This window comes from Phragmites australis, chromosome 6 (genome assembly GCF_958298935.1).
Source record: "Phragmites australis chromosome 6, lpPhrAust1.1, whole genome shotgun sequence".
Lineage (NCBI taxonomy): Eukaryota > Viridiplantae > Streptophyta > Magnoliopsida > Poales > Poaceae > Phragmites > Phragmites australis.
The window spans coordinates 32,587,539-32,605,956 of record NC_084926.1 but is presented as its reverse complement, the minus strand read 5'-3'; the positions used below and the strand labels follow the sequence as shown (position 1 = coordinate 32,605,956).

The 18,418-nt window shown below is 42.9% G+C and overlaps 1 protein-coding gene and 1 pseudogene across 1 annotated transcript; both read right to left on the bottom strand.

Annotated features, from left to right (window-relative positions):
• Positions 1-6,455: 6,455 nt before the first annotated feature.
• Positions 6,456-10,242, bottom strand: LOC133920590 (bidirectional sugar transporter SWEET4-like). The gene is made up of 5 exons (XM_062365193.1): positions 10,063-10,242; positions 9,553-9,589; positions 8,861-9,239; positions 7,511-7,630; positions 6,456-6,959 (listed from the first exon to the last, which is right to left on the bottom strand). Exons 1-5 carry the CDS (start codon positions 10,103-10,105, stop codon positions 6,780-6,782), a joined length of 759 nt encoding a protein of 252 aa, XP_062221177.1. The 5' UTR covers positions 10,106-10,242; the 3' UTR covers positions 6,456-6,779.
• A 5,763-nt stretch (positions 10,243-16,005) lies between these two features.
• LOC133923133 (uncharacterized) lies at positions 16,006-18,131 on the bottom strand (annotated as a pseudogene).
• Positions 18,132-18,418: the final 287 nt, after the last annotated feature.

Genomic DNA, 18,418 nt, shown 5'->3' with positions numbered 1-18,418 from the left:
CTCTAAAGATTTCATCCACGTGAATTAGTGCATACATGAGCACACTATCTCAGGCGTCATAGGGACGTTCCAATGCCTTTCCATCGATAATGAAACTGTTGCTAATTGAACAAAAATGAATATGAGCCAATACTTGCCTTAAGGAGCCTTGTTCACTATCAGGCCGAAGACTGTGTACCCAAGCTGCTCCATGACATGATGTAAGATTGCACCCAAGCTAATATTCGTGTGCATCAAGCTATTATAGAGAAATCCAACATGCAAAGAGTAGCAACACAGAGGGAAGAAAACATATTAGCAACACGTTACATATTAGCAACACGGTATGATAAGTATCATATTATTGAAAAGATCTTACAGGCAAAGAGCAACAACCCTTAACGTACTGTATCAGATGCATCTAATTGCGAAACGGTAGGATAATTATCCATAGTTTAAGTATCCAAAAGAATAATAATAATAGAGGTACTTCGAGTGGATGAGGAATTCGTGAGTGAAGTGATAAGAGCGATGGACTAGGGTTGATGTTAGAGATTTGTTCATGGAGGAGAAGCGGGAAAGGTTTGGATAGTGTGTCACACTCCGAAATTTCAATTTTAGGATGTGAACATTTTAAAACAATATAATAGCATTTTATTATTTAAAAGCCTTTCCTATTTTTTGGCATTTAAAAATAGTTGTTTTCGAGTGAAAAAATATTTTATTTGGGTTCAAAACTTTCCAAAATGCCTCTATGAATTTTTTTGGTTTAGTGATTGTATTTGCTATTTATTTGGATTTTATTGGCTATATCTGTTTTTTTTACAATAGTTTAATTCATAAAATCCTAAACCTAGCCGGACCCAAACCTATCTATAGCCCAGTCCCACGCTTCACCCCAACCTAGGCTTGGCCCATCTCTCCCCGTGGCCCAGCTCTCTCACTGTGGGGCCCGTGTGTCATCCCCCACCTCTAGTTGCGCCGCTCCCCTCTGCCTGTCCCACCATGATCCTGAGCCACCAGCACCGATTCCCCTCTCTCCTCTCTCTCTCTCTCTCTCCCTCTCTCTCTCTCTCTCTCTCTCTCTCCCCATGTGGCCGCCACATCACCCATTTAGCTTATGTGTCAGCGCAGTCAGCAGTGCCCAGTAGGCGTCATCCCACAACCTCGTCTTCTCACACAGTTTCGAAGTTCAAGACAGTCTCAAATACAAATCTTGGCAATACCAAAGTTGTAGCCTTGTCGAGAGCATCGATTTGCACATATGGAAGTCCCCATTTGGATAATGGAGCTAGGTGTTATGGCCCCCAAAATTAGTGTTGCACAGAAATGTCTAAGTTCAAATAGTTTATCTTGTGACACATTTTTGGAAATTAAGATGGCGTTTTCAGAAGTTCCAATGAATACAAAAGTTGTAGATATTTTTTAGTACTAGAAGATAGAGTTTAAAAATATACAATTTGGAGTTCGGACGGTAGAGATATAGTCCTTGAATCTGAGCCATCTGTTTCATCTTCCACCCATTTGTGAGCCCCTAACTAAACCACAGTCCCAGCCAAAGCCCGATTTGCGCCGCCATTGTCATCGATGTCGCGGACAGCAGCGCCAATGCTGATGGTATCAGCGTTCCCTGGCATACCAGAGGTCGTATCGCCATACCCTTTGTCTAGCACGTGCTTGAGGATGTTCCTCACGCCCCCACAAAACAGGTCGGCCAACAGTGCACCCACGCCACTGGGATCAAGGTCGCCATGCCCGTTGTCTAGTGTCTGGTCACGTTCTGTGCATGCACTGAGTTTTGCTATCACGTTCCTCGTCAATCCAAAAGCCATATGGATATGTCATGGCATGTCACATGGAGTCTTCTACGTGACCCTATGAGCCCTCCAGTGGTTGTGCAGTGATACGACCAGAACGCGGTTGCCAACAGCAGCCATCACCCATCTCATCTCTGCTGATCGAATTGTGTTCCCAAGAAATATGGACATTTCTGTTCAGACGGTGCCATAGAATTGTGTTCCTAAGAAATATGAACATTTCTGTTTAGACGGTTTCTCAAATTTCTTAGCCAATCTCTGGAAACGTGCACATCTTTATCGCTGCATCTGGACGCAGCCATGATTGAATCTGAGAGCAATCGTCGCTATTTTCCGCTACCTCGGAGGAACCCTTCCAAAACCAACCATATTGCTGAGTTAGCCTTTCCACGTTCTACGCAATGCCTCCCTCATTTCGCTGAAACACCACTGAAGCCCAGCGTCAATGTCAGTGGTCACGCACCCGATTGCCGCCTCTGACGAAACCTGATCCCATCCACCGTGCACGCTCCTCCACGCATCGCAGCCGAGGCGAGCACCTCCTCAAGTCTGCGGCAACGTGGCCGACTATTCTAAGCCTACTGCCGTCGCCACCGAGCCCCCTCACGTCAGCGACGCCAAGAGCCCACCGTCGGCCGTCACCCTGTTCTGCTCTCTCTATCCTCTCTGTTTATATGCGCAATTACAAGAAACCCCATCCCTTTCTCTCTTTTATTTATGTCTTTATTTCCTATTTAGGATGTTTACATGTTATCCCCTGCATATTATAGTCAATTTGTTCCAACGATTGCCCCTTCATAATTCAAATAGAGTTCATCATTTCAAATCTTGTTCGGCGAATTTCATCTAAATTCTAAGCCACTTTGTAAATTAATCTAAATTTGGCAAGTTTTCAATGAATCAGTCTTGTTCATGTTCGATAATTAATTAGTCATGTTGTACTATATAATTATAGATATTATTTTAATAGCTAGATGCATATCAGATGGCTTTGATGTGTAAAGCTCACATATTGTTGCATATAGGATATGAATTCAATATTAAAATAATATTTATAAAATTATATAAGATCTCATATGTCAATGTTCTTGGACATCTTTGTACGTCCTTCTTAGGTAAAACCCTAGTTTCCATCATCTTGGATTCCTTCATGTTAAATCTAGTCAACCCAATTCTTTCTTCATTGAAAGCCCCAGCCCTTTGTTCTTTCCTCTTTTGGTTTGCAAATTGGGTTTAATTTTGTGTTTATTTGGTTTTGCTTTTAATTGCATATTTTCATGAGTAGAGGATGACATGTCTACAAGAATCGATGATCTGCAAAGTCAAGACTTCAGAATATTCCAGGACTTAGTTTACGAATATCATGAGCAACATCTAGGGAAGTGTCTTTGAACATCTTGCACTTACTTTAGGATTTTATGTTAGTTGTTTATCCTTCATGAATGCTTGTCTAAATTAGAATCCTATGATTAAGATCTACTAGAATTTGTCTGATTTTCCTTGTCGCTGTCAAATGAGTCCTGGAAATATAGGGTATATACACTACACACTGTCATGGTTGGGTTATAATTTAAACATGACTAATATCTATGCAATATAAATCACGAATGGTAATTTTTGTAGCAACATGGAGTTAGGGATCTGTCGGTGTATCAAGTAAAGGGGTACTCTAGCTAACAGGCCCCACAAAGGGTGTAAATAGCCAGGGGAACATGCTCCTAAAAAAGCTAAGCAGTCGATGGGTTACCACGACCAGTGCAAGGCCTCCAGCGACCAATCTCGCTACACCGTCATACAAACCCATGACTAGCCCCTTGTGGCGGGACCGGATTGGACGCAACCCATCCGAAGAGTCTTTATTGGGCACTCGCTTGAACGCTTCTCTTCACTAGGCACCGGCTCCGATGGATAATGTCATGGGCGGTGCAGGGGGGTGTTGTCCCATCCCGTAGCATTAAAGGCTACGAAGTGAGACTCTACAAGTCGGCGCACCGCTGCACGATAGATGGGACATTGTCAGCCACCCAGCAGGGCAAGTGGACGGGGATGGCGCAGAGAGGCAAGTGGATGGGGACGGTGCAAAGGCAATTGGATGGGGACGGCGCGGAGAGGCAAGCGAACGGGGACGGTTTAGAAGGGCATCATTCCATCCCGTCGCATTAAATGTAGCAAGATAAAGCTCTACGGACTAAGCAAAGACGGCGCGCGGTAGCACAATATACAATGTCGTCAGAGCAAGTTGGCATTCCTGGTACTCCGTAATGATGATTTGAGTTAGATATTACAATGAGCAGAGGCCATCTGTGTAGGACCCGCATGTAAGTTCTCTCTATCTCTCTACTATATAAAGGGATGAGGACCCTGTCTGTAACTAAGGCAGATCAATTCTAGCAAACTACTAGAACACCGTTTGTAACCAAGCGAGATCTACGATAACACAAACACAGGACGTATGATTGTTATCCTCTGGGAGACCCGAACCTGTATAACCCCCGGTGTCCTCGAATCCATTATCTACACACAGACACACCCAGTCCCTGAAACACCGTTCACGCACCCACTGTCCAACATACCCCGGAATCACTGTCAGGAATTTACCCTCGACAGGATTCTAGCAGAATGGTTGGCTTGATGATGGTGCGGGGTATGCACGTGTGCGGGAAATGCATAGTTGGATTGTGTTTTGTACCTGTGTGGAATCCTCAGGACCGGTTCTTGAAGCATGTAACCTGGCTAAACTGCACAACCAGGAGGTCAATATGGATACGGCCTGGCCAATTAATTAGCCACTCCTCCGATTCTGTAGGCACCAGTGGACGATTGAGTGACATAAGAGGGAGCTTCTATAGTGATGGAATCACTGTTAGCGGTGAAACCTTAGTGGGTACTTACAGGTCGGTGGGAGCTTTGTAACGACCTTGTAGTGATCTCCTGACAGCACACCATAGGAAGTGTGCAAATACTTGGCCGGCACAACAATATGGAGACTGTCACCTGGTAATACGGGTGATGAAATCATGACTCGTGGGAAAAGTCATGCAAACTCTGTAGAGTATTAAATTGATCGATCAGCCATGCTCACTGTAAAGAGCGGATTGAACTTCTTCTTGATTAGTAGGGATCTTAGATGGTTGGTTTTGATAGTCAGGTGGTGGTAACACAATGAATTGGTAGCCAAATATAGAATATCTGATGAGTTTGGCAGTAAGATGAAATCTGATGAGCTGTTCTTATGAAGTCAATGTTGTCACATAGTAAATATGACTGCTATAACTTTTTTAGTCCAAGGTTAGGATAACATAGATGTAGTAAACCTGAGTTAAGCTTTTTTTTATCTTAAGTCCTCATGTCATACTTTATCACACTTGCGGAGTACAATGTGTACGTATACTTGCTATTCCAATAATAAATGTTGCTCAGTTGGAGAAGACAACACGGAGATCAAGGAAGCTAGAGACTACAATAAAGACGGAGCGTCCTAGGTCGCATTGCTCCCAGTCGATTGCTTGTAGTGTGCCCTGAAGTTTTCGTTAGAGTTTTCTCATGTTCTTCCACTGCTGTTTAAAATTCTGGTATTTATTTCGATAAAGTTATTTTTATTCAATATAGTACTATTTATCACTGATAACGTCACTACATATATGATGAAACTAATCCTAGTAAATATGTAGTTACATCCGATTTGCCCTTCTAAAATCGGTTGTGACATAGTGGATGGGAAGGGTTTGTAGAGGGAAGATGATTTGTACACGGAGATGTTCTCCTTGAGACTGTGAAGGACGGTGAGGACGACTATGTGGCCAGACATCTTCCCCGATGTCGCCAAGTTGTGCAAGGTTGTGAATCGGCCCTCGAGTTTGATTGCTCGGCTGGCTCTCCTTGTTGTCCCTGAATAGATTTCTGTTGTTCGCCCAAATCATGTGGGCAGAAGAACCGGATGAGATGATGATGGCAAGAATGTCGTTGGAGATGATCTGTAGTCAGCGTCAGCGGCTTCCTGGATGGTGCCATCAACATTTTAGTGAGATTGAACTTGCCGAGAGCGAGAGGAGCTCCTGCCAAACGGAGTAGTTAGGAAGTTGGAGCTTGAGTTTGGAGATATTGGTGGCGCTAATTGCGCTCGCCGACAAGGCCTTTTTGGGTTAGGAGAATTGTTCGCAATGAGGAGAGGCGAGGGATAGAAGCAGCGGTGGAAGGTATTTACAGAATGAAAGCTTTGTAATGTGTTACAGAATGAACCTATTGATTGATTGGGTGTGCAGACTGCAGATAAATAGCTGGACACCCGAGAACGGCTTAAACAACTCAACAAAAACTGAGCTAATGTTGGTATTTACAAAACAAAACTAAGGAAAATGCTTATATCTATACAGCCGAATGTACCACAGTGCGTGGTGTTGCACTGTGGTCGGTCTGGCAAGAATGCGGGTACAGTTCAACAGCCATGAGTAATTGCAGAGTATCACTGAAACCAGTTCCAGTTCTCCAAAAATATGCAATTGTGTTACATCATCTGTTCATTATTACTTCACATTATCTCTAACAATTTGCAGGTGCGTTATATTGTTAATTATATCATATGCGCAATAATTTTGAACAATTTCGGACAAATGGTATAAAGATTCAAACATATATACAGCGGAAACATTTTACTGCAGGTTTGTTGCCAAAGGCCATGTTCTCCTTCATGGATAACCCAAGCCTAGTCGGCCCAAAAGACCACTTTTTCCCCTTGAGAATAACCCAAGCCTAGTCGGCCAAAAAAGAAAAGAACAAGAGAGAAACCCGTTAGCCGCTTCAAAAGTGGAATTAGCTAAAACCACCAATCTTTCTCCCAACTAATGAAGCTAGTGACGCAGCTCGATCGAAGCCTCGATCGAATTAGCTGCCCGATTAAGTAGACCACTACATATCGTGCATAACCCCAGCTGCGTATAGAAATCGATCAGCTGAGCGAGTGCTTAATCCGCTTCTTGCTAACGATCAGTAGTGGCCGGCGGTGCCGTTGTTGGTGGGCTTGTTGCCGTCGACGACGACCTCTGTCATGGCGACCTGATCCGCCTTGTGCTTGCGGGCCTCGATGATCTGCTGCGTGGACTTGTAGTAGATGGCGTACAGGACCAACTGCGCCACCGCGAACAGCACGCCCAGACCGTTGGGGATCTGCACAATCGAAAAACAAAAATCCAGTTGACATAAAAGGAAAGATTCAGAGCACAAGGTGTGCAAGCGGTAGCCTCATCTAAGGCACAGTGGTGTGGCCAAGAAGTACGGATGGAGTCATTCTGATCGGGACATGCAACGGCTCTCCAACACGTTGCCATCAACCAGAGGGACTGCAAGGGTAAAGTCTAGGACAAAAGCAAGCATCTGTCCGTCCGACGGTGAAACCAGCAGCTGAGAGCCTGAGAGCCTGAGACCTGCGCGAGTTTATCCGCCGGCCGGGCGGTTCCTTTTCGCGATCACTGGTACGCGCTCGCCGTCCTCCGTGCCTGCGGCCGAGCGGAACTGCCGTGTCACTGTCCCCCTGGGCATTGGGCATGCGTCCCACCTGTGTTCGTTGGCTGCTTGCTCGTAAGTGGAGCCCGATTTACTCACTGCCCTCTTTCTACTACTAGCAGTGATGGTTGTGTTGTACTAGTAGGTAAATGAACTTGGTAAAAAAGGAATTATATCAAGAAACTTATAAAATTAACAAAAGATGAATAGCTTACGGTGATGTAGAGGTCGAAGCGGATTAGGGCGTAGGCAGTCCAGCAGATGCCGTTCACCAGGGAGGCCAGGGACAGGAACAGGGGCATGTACTCCACGCTCTTCGTCTGGATCACCATTTTCTGAAGATAAAACACATACAGAGGTGGTCGAAAGGTTAGCACGACGAAACAGAGGAAGCACGGCACGAAAAGAAATTAAAAGGAATAAAATCTGCACTATTCTTCTCCTATGCTTATTTATTCTCAGTAGTTAAGAAAGAGAAATAAAACCTCTTCATGCCGACACCCACCTATAATACTTACTACCTAAAAACTAAATTTCAAACGTGCATGCTCTTATCGTATGGCATACACGATCTGCCGAGCACTTAAATCTAAAAACTAAATTCTGAGCGTACATACCCTTATCATACGGCATGCACGATCGGCCGAACATTTAGTATCAGAGGTTCAGTGATGTTGCATTTATGGAAAGTAAAAGATGATAAAATTGCTGATGTCATTCACATGCAACTCTATTTTAACACTTTAAAAAACCATAATTTTCAAACCTAGCATCTAAATTAAAATCCGATTGCACCATTGTGTTTCGTGCGATAAGAGCTTCAAAACTAGACCCCATTTGAGTATATTTTGATGATATTTTTTTCTAACATCTACTTCGTATAAAAAAGTGTTTCTGTGTGTATTATAATTTGCTTATGATTTTTGAAAACTTGATTATGACTTTACAAAAACTTACTTATTTGTCAAAATATTTTTCTCAAATCTGTACCCAGTTATGCTAATTTTGCTTTTCAAATTCACATAATATGCTTTTCCGGTTCATATGAATTGCTTGTAATTTGGAATTAATATGTTTTTTATGAGTTTACACGGATTTGAGTTTTTTAAATTGAAACAATTTGCTTTCTGGATTTTCTGAACTGCTTGGGTGCGCCTCTCTTCTTTGCTGCTATGTTCTGTTAGTCTTTGTTAGGATTACTAAAAATAGAAAAGATGGTTAGATGAAATGCTTTTTCACAGCATATGAAATATTTTTCTATAGTACATAAAATATTTTTTTCAATACATATGATTTTTGCTTGTGGATAGACAAATTCGTTTTTTTTCCAGTGTTACCGTGAGTGCGCTTTAAGTGCGGGATGTCAATTTGCTCTTATTAGAAAAATAATTAATTAAATATTTTCTTAATTAATGGTGTACATGCCATCGACTTATAACATACACTGTCAGTATTTAGTTGTGTCCATACTACTAATTAAAATCAATCGATAAATTAAATGATAACAAGTCACATGCAGCTACCTAATAATAATATGGTATATACGTACTACCTTCAGTACCTACCATGACTGAGAGTGGGGCGGCGTACATTCCGGTGCCGAAGAGGACGCAGAGGATGCCGACGACCATGGACCTGCGCTCGTGGGTGTGCGCCAGTGTGAGCACGAGCGAGGCGACGCCCGCTACGAAGGCGACCTCTGCGGCGAGGAGGAGCAGGACCTTGCGGCGGGCGGTGCCGGCGGAGTAGAGGAGGAAGAGTGTGACGTAGGTGAGCTCGATGGCCATGCCGGTGCCGTTGATGGTGATGACGAGCATGCTGTGAGGGTGTACCAGGGGCAGGCCGTATAGCACCCACATCATGCAATTGAGCAGCGTCGCCACGTACGGTATCGGCGAGTACTGCTCCACCGAACCATTCTTCCAGATGCGGTAGAACGTAGGCCTGCGTATTTGTTCGCGCGTATACATAGATGTCACGCGTGCCTATACGTATGCGTATAGGTATGTATAATCGTATATACTAATCTTGATTGTTTTGTATTTGTAGGTATTAATTATCCATATTTCCGGATAGGTTTAGTATCTCCTATTTGTTTCCATTTTATTTTTTATATATGTGTCTATATGTGTTTCTATAGACAACTGAAAAGGTTTCTGTGATTAATTGGATGTTTTCTCATCTGTGGTAATAATAAATGAACATAATGAATGGTTGAGCAAGTGCTGTTTTAATCAGCGAATGACTGAATTCTTACAGTGGGGAGAGGAAGAGCACAAGGGCGGTTCCATTGCCTGCAGGATACACAAAAAAGAAACCAAAAAGTTAATCTAATTCTGGACAAAATTGTTAAAAAAAATGCATGAGAAACAAAATGATTACAACTCCAGGAAAACTGGGGAATAAAACATGCCTTGTATTGGCAGGAAGCAAATCAAAGCTTGTTATAGATGACGACAAGTTTAGAGTCTTGGAAATAAAATTAGAGATGGATTGAAATTAAAGGACGGTAGTGTGTGGTGCAGTTAGGGACTTTTAGAATTGATACTGATTAGCCGTAAATCAATTTGATTTTGTTATGCCATTAAGAAAACACTATTGGGGAAGTTGCAAGAAAAGAGCCCGGCACCCCACATGACCGGCTAGTGCCATCTACCACACGCTCCACAGCTAACATCTTTGGTTCATGCGTGCGTGTGTATGTGCATGAACAAGTCCAGCTAGAGTGCATGTAGGGACAGCGCGGCACCGGCCGGCGGCGGCTCACCTATGACGCCGATGACCGTGCGGATGGTGTCCGCTGAGATCATGGTCGCTAGCTTCGGGTCGAGCTTGTGGGCAACTCTAGAGACAAATGATGGCTTAGTTCAGAGGAAGCAGTGGTGAGCGAAGAGGAGGAAGAGACAAACGAGCTGAGCTCTCTGTCTCTCTCTCTCCGGGTTCTCGGTGCGTGAGTGAATGTGGCCTCAAGGAAACACCTAAGGGCTGCTTAAATAGAGGAGCCGGGAGTGCTGGAGCCCAAAACGGGACGGATATTTTCCGCCCGTCCGATCGACCAAAGGCTTGAGAAGCAAATATAGGATGCAAAAAATAGCTATCCAATACTATTCGTGTCCGACTCCGGATCCGAGAAAAAAAAGATAGGATACAGAATGAGTGGTATCCATCCGAGGTATCGAATGTTATGTGTTACTGATAGAATATGAGAATTGGTTAATGTGGTTGATGTGTTGCATTGAATCTCGAGGGCAGAATATATAGAATACAAATCTTGGAGGGTAAGAAGCCTCTCTTAGAGATAAGGCGGGTATCTTGAGGTAACAATCAATCCTAAACTACCATATCTGGAGATACCTAAATAAAAACAACCCTCGCAGTCGCAACAATAGCATCACAGATGATGAAACTGGAGAGGAAGACGAATGACATCGGTCCGCAGTCGAAATAATGCGATGTAGATGATGTGACTGGAAAAACTGATGAGTTGCTCATGCAGATGGTAGCCCTTTGTGCCTGATGTCGAGGTAGTTAAGAGCGAGGCGAGTAGCCGTGGTCGAGGATGCAATGCGTGAGATAGCCGTGGTCGACGTAGCTGTAGTCGGGGTTGTCGTTGATGAGGAAGCCATACTTGAAGCCACAAGCGTAAATGGGCGCCATGGTGACGAGTGCGGGGAGGTTCTAGGGAAGAAGACAGTGATGTAGATGAGGCAATTGTTGAAGAAGAGGTCGATGCCGAAGTCAATGCAGTCAAGACCGTCGGGGATGAAGGAACATACCGGTGTTGCCAGTACTAGATGTGCGAAGGTAGAGAGCCCAACCATTCGCCAGTGTCTGAGGGACCAGCAGAGAAGTCCAGGATGGTCGCAGTGTGCAGAGCAGCAAGGAGAAGAGTGCCGATGCAGCCCGCGGTTCCCGGAGTAGACGAAGTAGTCGAGGAGGAGATTGCGACATTGGCGATGAGGTTGTGCTTGGACAAAGGTGGTAGAGTGAGGCGGAACCAGTGGCATGGAGTGGTGACGCCGGAGTCCGAGAGAGTGTGGCGGCGGTGCTCGAAGAAACCAGCAAAGAACACCCGAACAACATGGCGAAGACCAAGGGCGCTGATGACTAAGGCGATGATGCGTCGAAGAGGGGGCGTCGATCGGCCGAAGCATTGTGGCCCGCTAGACGGTAATGTAGTGTGATGGTGGGATCCTCTGTTCGGTAGGACCAAGCCAGGGAGGGTGTAGCGGCACTACGGAGGCACATCCACAGGTAGTAGCATTGTGTCCTGATGGCGACGCAGTGGTAGCCCTGGTGGTCGAGAAGACACGTGTACTCGTGGACGAAGAGGACGGGAGCTGTTGTCGATCGACTGGGATGAACGGCATGCCATCGGCTGATCAAATCGACGGCGCACAAGGCCATCAAGTCAGAGGGTCCCGAGTGGTGACGACGATGAACCGGCGACTAGGGTGTGCAGATGGGGCAGCCGCCGGTGGCGCGTGAAGGCATTCCTAGGGTGCCGTGCGCCTAGGCATACTGCACGGGTGAAGATGTAGGGTCGGCTAGTATAGTTGACATCGATGGTGGCCACGACGAACCGACAACAGTGCACGCAGAGGAGGCAGCTAGGTGGCGGCGTGTGAAGTGGGCGCGGTGTCATGGGCAGTGTGGTTGGGTGGCGTGGTCAGGGGCGACGTGGACAAGCGCGTGGTCAGGGCCAGCGTGGTCGGGCGGTGAAGGTCCAGCGTGTGGAGTGTCGAGGTGAGTGTCGAGGGGATCCAAGTGGGTGGATGGAGCAGTGGATGGATCTCGGCGCTCGTGCACCTAGCGGATCTAGGTGCGAAGATTGTCGAGGTGAGCATCGAGTGGATCCAGGCGCTAAAGTCGACGTGTGCGAGATGGAGATGGGCGTTAACCAGCGCGCGGAGATGGGTGGTGAGGATCCAAGTCGTGTGCGTGGTGTCTACGAAGAGTAGACGGCCATGCCGCACGGGTGGAGGAGCTGGTGTATTCATGTCGAGGTCAGAGTAGAGGCGCGCGAAGACAACAGGCGGCGTGGGATGCAAACTGATCTTGGATCCGAAAAACCAAAGAGAAACGCTGATCAATGATCAGCGCGATAGGAAAAACCTGATCAACAGATCAGTAAAAGACTCTCTGGGGTGACCGAGCAACACGATCGGCGACGTGAACCCTAGGTACGGGCGGCGTTACCCCCGATGGAGATCATGGAGATCGATCTCCCTAGAGGCATGCGGTGCAGAAGCTGGTGGCGCTAGGGTTTGTGGTCTAGGATCAGAACCTAAACTCGTGATACTATGATAGAATATGAGGATTGGTTAATGTGGTTGATATATTAAATTGAGCCTCGAGAGCATAATATATAGATTACAAAGCTTGGAGGGCAAGAAGCCACTCCTAGAGATAATGTAGATATCCTGGGATTACAATAAATCCTAAACTACCATATCCGGAGATATCCCAAATATACTCTAGCAGTTACGCAAAAGCCTATTGTGATTCCACTTAAAAACTTGATAATATATAGATAGATTGCCACACGTCCGTAAACAGATAATATTGAATGCTTTTATTTTCACATCTTAGCGATCATCTCTCGGTGCTCATTTTGATTACACCCCTATAATGTTTAATGTGATATGTATGGATACAAATAAAGTAAAAAAATTACATCTATCTGACTAGCTGAAAACTTGCGATACTATTTGCTTTGACTCTAACTCTGAGAAAAAAATGTAACATAGGATATATGATGAAGAAATAATTATCCAGTACTATTCGTGTCTGACTCTAACTCTAAGAATAAATATAGAATAAGATAAAAGACTTATATCCATCCGTATCTGATCCAATTACACCCTTAGCTACATCCATGACTCTCTCATACACACAACAATGACAGCACAGCACACACTCTCTCTCTAGTCTCCTTTTTGTTGGATACTCTCTCTCCCTCACTCTCTAACAACCGGGACCCAGCCCAGGGAATTAAAATGAAGCCAGGGTTGGTCCGGTCCGATCGATCACCTTTTTCTTTTATTTTCTTTCGTTTTTCTTTTTGTCTTTTACATTCTGTCCAAGATGGTTGCATCGCAGCGTCACAGTGTGTGCACCGCGTCGGGATGGTAGCTGGATACGGAACAAGAAGAGCCAAAAATTATTTGAAGCCAAAGATTTAACTAAGAATATCAATACTGAACCAATGGATGGACTACGACTAACAAACAAATGAAGCTAGGAATACCACATAGGACAAATTCCAATTAAAGAAAAAATCAGATCACTTGAAACTTTAACTATATATTTACTTAGAACAAACACTCCACACATTCTTAAAAAAAAAAGAACAAAGACACCACAGTAAGTTTTATTTCTAAATATTTAAAAGAGTTTTGTTAATTTCCTTTGTTACGAAGAAAACATAATCTTGCATTCAAAAAAGAAAAAAAACTCGCAAAACAATAAATAAATAAATAAATAACGGAATCGAATTGTAGATGGCAAAAGGAACTCATGAACCCAATACTAGTGCTTCATTAATGTATAATTAGCTGTTTGAACCTTTTCACTTGGGGAATAGCTCTATTATAAAGGTCGACATATGTAATTTGCTTTCTTGGGCCAGTCTAAAAAAATCAAGCACCTTGAAAAATCAATCATCCTAGTGTAGGGTTAGTATATTTTGGTGATTAATATCAACATAGTTAATAAACCTAACATAGTTTGCTAGTATATAAGGGTTTAGTCTCATGGGTGCTAAGTGACTAACATGTGTTTGCTAGTGTATAAAGTCTCATGGATGCTAAGTGATGTCCTTGGGGGTATTAAACACCTCAAAAGATTTGGCATTAAGGTCAAAGAAGAGTTTCATGAAGATATAAGGATATATTGTTTAGATAAATAATTATGGTATTGAGAGCATCACTTATGTAGATATATTTGTTTCTCTTTGGCTGTAATACAAAGAGGGGTTTGGGTTAGTAGCTTGATGTAGTGTCTTTATGTTAGTTACCTAGTTGTGACGCACACAAGGTTTGATTAGTCCTAATAGATCAGAGGAAGACCCAAGACATCAAGGAAGAAGAACCATTGAAGTTGGTACAAAGTTTGTGTTGAATTGGACAAATCCTTACTAAAATGCATACATCGGGTGTTCCAATGTAAACACTAGATGATTCATCGTATGTTCCGATGTACACCGGAGCAAGTTTCTAGAAGGGGTTTAAATGAGGAAGTCCAAGCACTATGCATATCGGATGTTCTGATGCACACCAAAGAAGACCATTGGAAGTTACACTAGATGTTCTGGTGAAAAACGGAGGATAACACCAGAGCATTTATAAAGAGAGGGTGTTTGTCTTGAAGGTTGCGAGATACACTCACCGGATGTTCCAGTGATGAAGTATGAAGACCATCGGATGATATGAAGATGTGGCAGAAGAGCGGCTAGTTTCTAGAGCTAGTTGAGTTACACTCACCGAATGTTCCGGTGCTAAGGTAGTTGTGCTCATCGGAACATCTGATGTTCACAATTTTCTGGGCCCGAGAGGCAACGGCTAGTTTTGTGGGTTGGGGCTATAAATAGACCCCCACTCGGCCATTTGAAGAGGGCAAGAGCTCAGGAGCATACACATAAACTTGAGAGGAGTTCTTACCACCACAGTTGAGCACATTGAAGACTGAGAAAATTAGCACAAGATTAAGAACTTGATTAGTGCTAGTATAGGTCAGTATGCATATAGCTAGGTGATTAGGCTAGAATCTAATCAAGTGAGTGATTGATGCACCCAAAATAAGCATCATATTTCCTAGTGATTTCATGAATATCTTTGATAATTATTACTTGGCTAATCATTGATTAACTGCTATTTGCACGACGTATGCTATTTTTTGTTAAACCTATAGGAAAAGGGAACATTTGCACAATCCATGCAGATAGATGCAAAGCTCTCACGAAAATGACGCCACACTACAAGAAATCTGACTATCGATGATGACATGTTATCATCACAGTATAACGATATTTTTATTACAAAATAATGATAATGATATATTTTCCACGTCATGTGCTTTGTCATAGAAATCGTCATGGAACGTCTTACATTTTATGATGATTATACTGTCATCATGGAAGAGAGAATATTCAATGATATTTTTATTTGTCATACAGTGTGAGATTAAATGTCATTATTGGCTCGTGTTTCATCACCAAAATTCTCACATCCATTGCTTGCCTATGATGAAAAAAGAAAATCGTCATGCAAAGCATGATCGTTGTGACAAAAACTGTTTGTCATGAAGTTTTTGTGTATCGTCACTAAGGGTCTAACATGCAATGATTGATTATGACAAAACAATTAATCATCATCCAATATATGGTTGTTATGAAAAAATAATTTGTCATGTAGTATATTATCATACATCCCATAGCAATATAGAAATACATTACAAAACAATTTGAACATTTGGATCATCTCATTACATCAACTTATCTGTTGCTTGCCTATGAGAAGTGCCATATGGTCTTTCATGATTTTTGTTTGACTCCTTTACTTCCTCAACTTACTTCTTCAATCCCTCAATTTCTTCCTACTGAGAACCAACAATTGCATGCAACTCTTCCTCATTTCTACTAGCAATTTGTGTATGTAGTATTTGTTCTTGGACTATTTCTTCAAGCTCTCTTATGCGTGCAGTAGATGAACTAGTGGCAGCTTGAACCACCTGAATGAATACCCATGTTCACCAAAAACTTGCTTGATTTACTGAACTCAGACAGAACATCATTCACAACCTCATCTGCAGTTTTTGGCTCTTCACCTTCTTCTAGAGTTTGATCCCTTGCAGGACCATTGGCATCCTAAAATTGGTTGGAAGGATAAGAAGATGAATGCAAGATATTTTCTACAAATACAAAATAGACATTGACTAAATGGAAGTGCATGTAAAGATGGAAAGTGCTATCTAACAACCTAGATATGCCCTATGTTAATCTGTCATCGGTAACTTCATCCTACATTTGGTAGCTGGAACTCTAAATAAGAAAGAAAAACTTCATAGCTGTTCTAGCATGCTGTATTGAGAGCTTTGTACATATTATAGGTAAGATGTTTTAGTTTCCACATAAAATAATTTCTTCCAATAAAATAGAATAGATCAGCTTATGGAAGAAACTATATAATAAATAGGGTGAAATGTGAACCTGAAAGAGATAGAGTTGTTTCTATTAGCAAGAGTAATTAATCGCCTTGAATCTAGCTTTAGCGCAGGAAAGAGTTGCTTGAGAATATTAGATGTCCTTTCACCAATCTGCAATGATAGAAGCTTGTCAAACCATTGTGGTGACGAAGGTCAACACAACGCATAACACCATACAAAGAGCAAATAAAAAAGATAGCAAACTAGTATTCTAGTAATCAACCAGGACCCAGAATCCATCGACCTCACAACAACCAATTTTAATTATTTCTCAAGGCTCTATGAAGCAGGCTGAAAATGAATGTCACAAAAATTGTTTCAAGCTAAGTCAAGAAGAAAATGGAAGTGGAGATGCTCAGTTTAGTAGGTTGAATGGACTGAGACTTGTCTTCATAGTAGTAAGCACATCTCAGGTTAATGAGAAAAACATCATTACAACCTCCAAATTCTATGGAAATATTAAGATTAACATGCAATTATGTTAATTTAAAATAGAAAGGAAAAGAACAAAATGGAGTCCCCTCACCACGCCACCAAAAAAAAAGGAAACGTAGCAAAGTAATTAAAGTGGAGGTTCTCAGTCTTGAATTATGAATGGATTGAAGTGTCTTTCATGGTCACAATAAGTCTCAGGTTAACGAGAAAGACATCATTGCAGCATCCAATATGTACTGAGTACCTGGGTTTAAAAGTTATCTAGTATTAAATGGGGATAAGCTTCTGACATTATACCCATCATCTGCCTGTCCTTGATATCATGCCATTTCACCTGCACAACAACAAAAACTCATGCTACCACCAGGTGTGGCATCAGTGATATCATATGAATGGCAGGACTCGACAATTTCCAATATGACCTGGCAAAAAAGATATTGTAGATAATTAAGAAGTGAAGAACAAGGACTAAGATAACAAAAGATACTAGTGAACTGTACAGTCTAAGCAAATGCATTTTGCATGGCAATGTGTTAACTTCTAATCTACAACCCAACATCATGTACTATAATTTCTTATTTTTCTTACAAGGAACTGAAAACAAGTATATGAACATGAAACGGAACATGGTAACACAACCGCAATATACCTGGCCACCATGGTTCATTCGTTGTGAATAGGGAAAGATAACTTTCAGCTCCTAGCAACAAACAAAACAAGAAAGGTTGATCAACACAATGCAATCCACCATCTCAAATTGCGAAGAACATCTTATTTCCAGCAAAACAAAATACCTTGACAAATTGAGTCAGGGGTAGGCTGGGATTGCGAGATGTAGTAAACAGTATCTTGGGTTCCCGAGTGGTGGCAGTGGGCGTACTCATCATCAATGTTGTTCCTAGGAATTGCACCCAATCGCCAATCAATAATCAAAACACATCACACACCAAAACAACAATACATTTCACTAGCTTGAGCAAGAAGAAACGGGAACAACATGCCTGCTTGCTCCTAGTCATCAAGATCAATATGCCTTCGAAGCTCATGCTCCTCGTTGCAGAGCTCGGTGGGGATGGGCTTGCCCTCCTTGAGCACCTCTTGGAGGCGGAACTTCTTCTCAAACCATGTCCGCTCGGTACCCTCAAGGCTCATCTCATACAGATACTCTCACCGCTTCTGCTCGATCCGCTGTAGCATCACGATCCGTACCTATCTTCTCCTCTCCCACACCAAAACCCGTAAAACCCTAGGCGTTTGATTGGGGAGGAGGCGATAAACCATAACCAGTCAGCTTTGTGCTTCATTGGCGGCGCGGTGAGGGTGGATACGGAGCTATGACTCACTTTAATAGTGGCTGAAAGGATCGGTGACGTCCTAAGGTAGGGGATGAATTAGGACACTTAGAACTATTCAGCTCCAAAAACATCACAAGATAAACCTATATGAATTTGTATCTAAATATTTTCTAGGTTCATCTAGTGTGT

What these genes read in the sequence shown, in the direction of transcription:
- LOC133920590 (XM_062365193.1), bottom strand. Translation starts at nt 10,105, where the DNA reads ATGATCTCAGCGGACACCATCCGCACGGTCATCGGCGTCATAG. An exon ending in CACGGTCATCGGCGTCATAG is followed by an intron (nt 9,590 to 10,062) that starts GTGAGCCGCCGC and finishes TGTATCCTGCAG; the next exon opens with GCAATGGAACCGCCCTTGTG. An exon ending in GTGCTCTTCCTCTCCCCACT is followed by an intron (nt 9,240 to 9,552) that starts GTAAGAATTCAG and finishes ACAAATACGCAG; the next exon opens with GCCTACGTTCTACCGCATCT.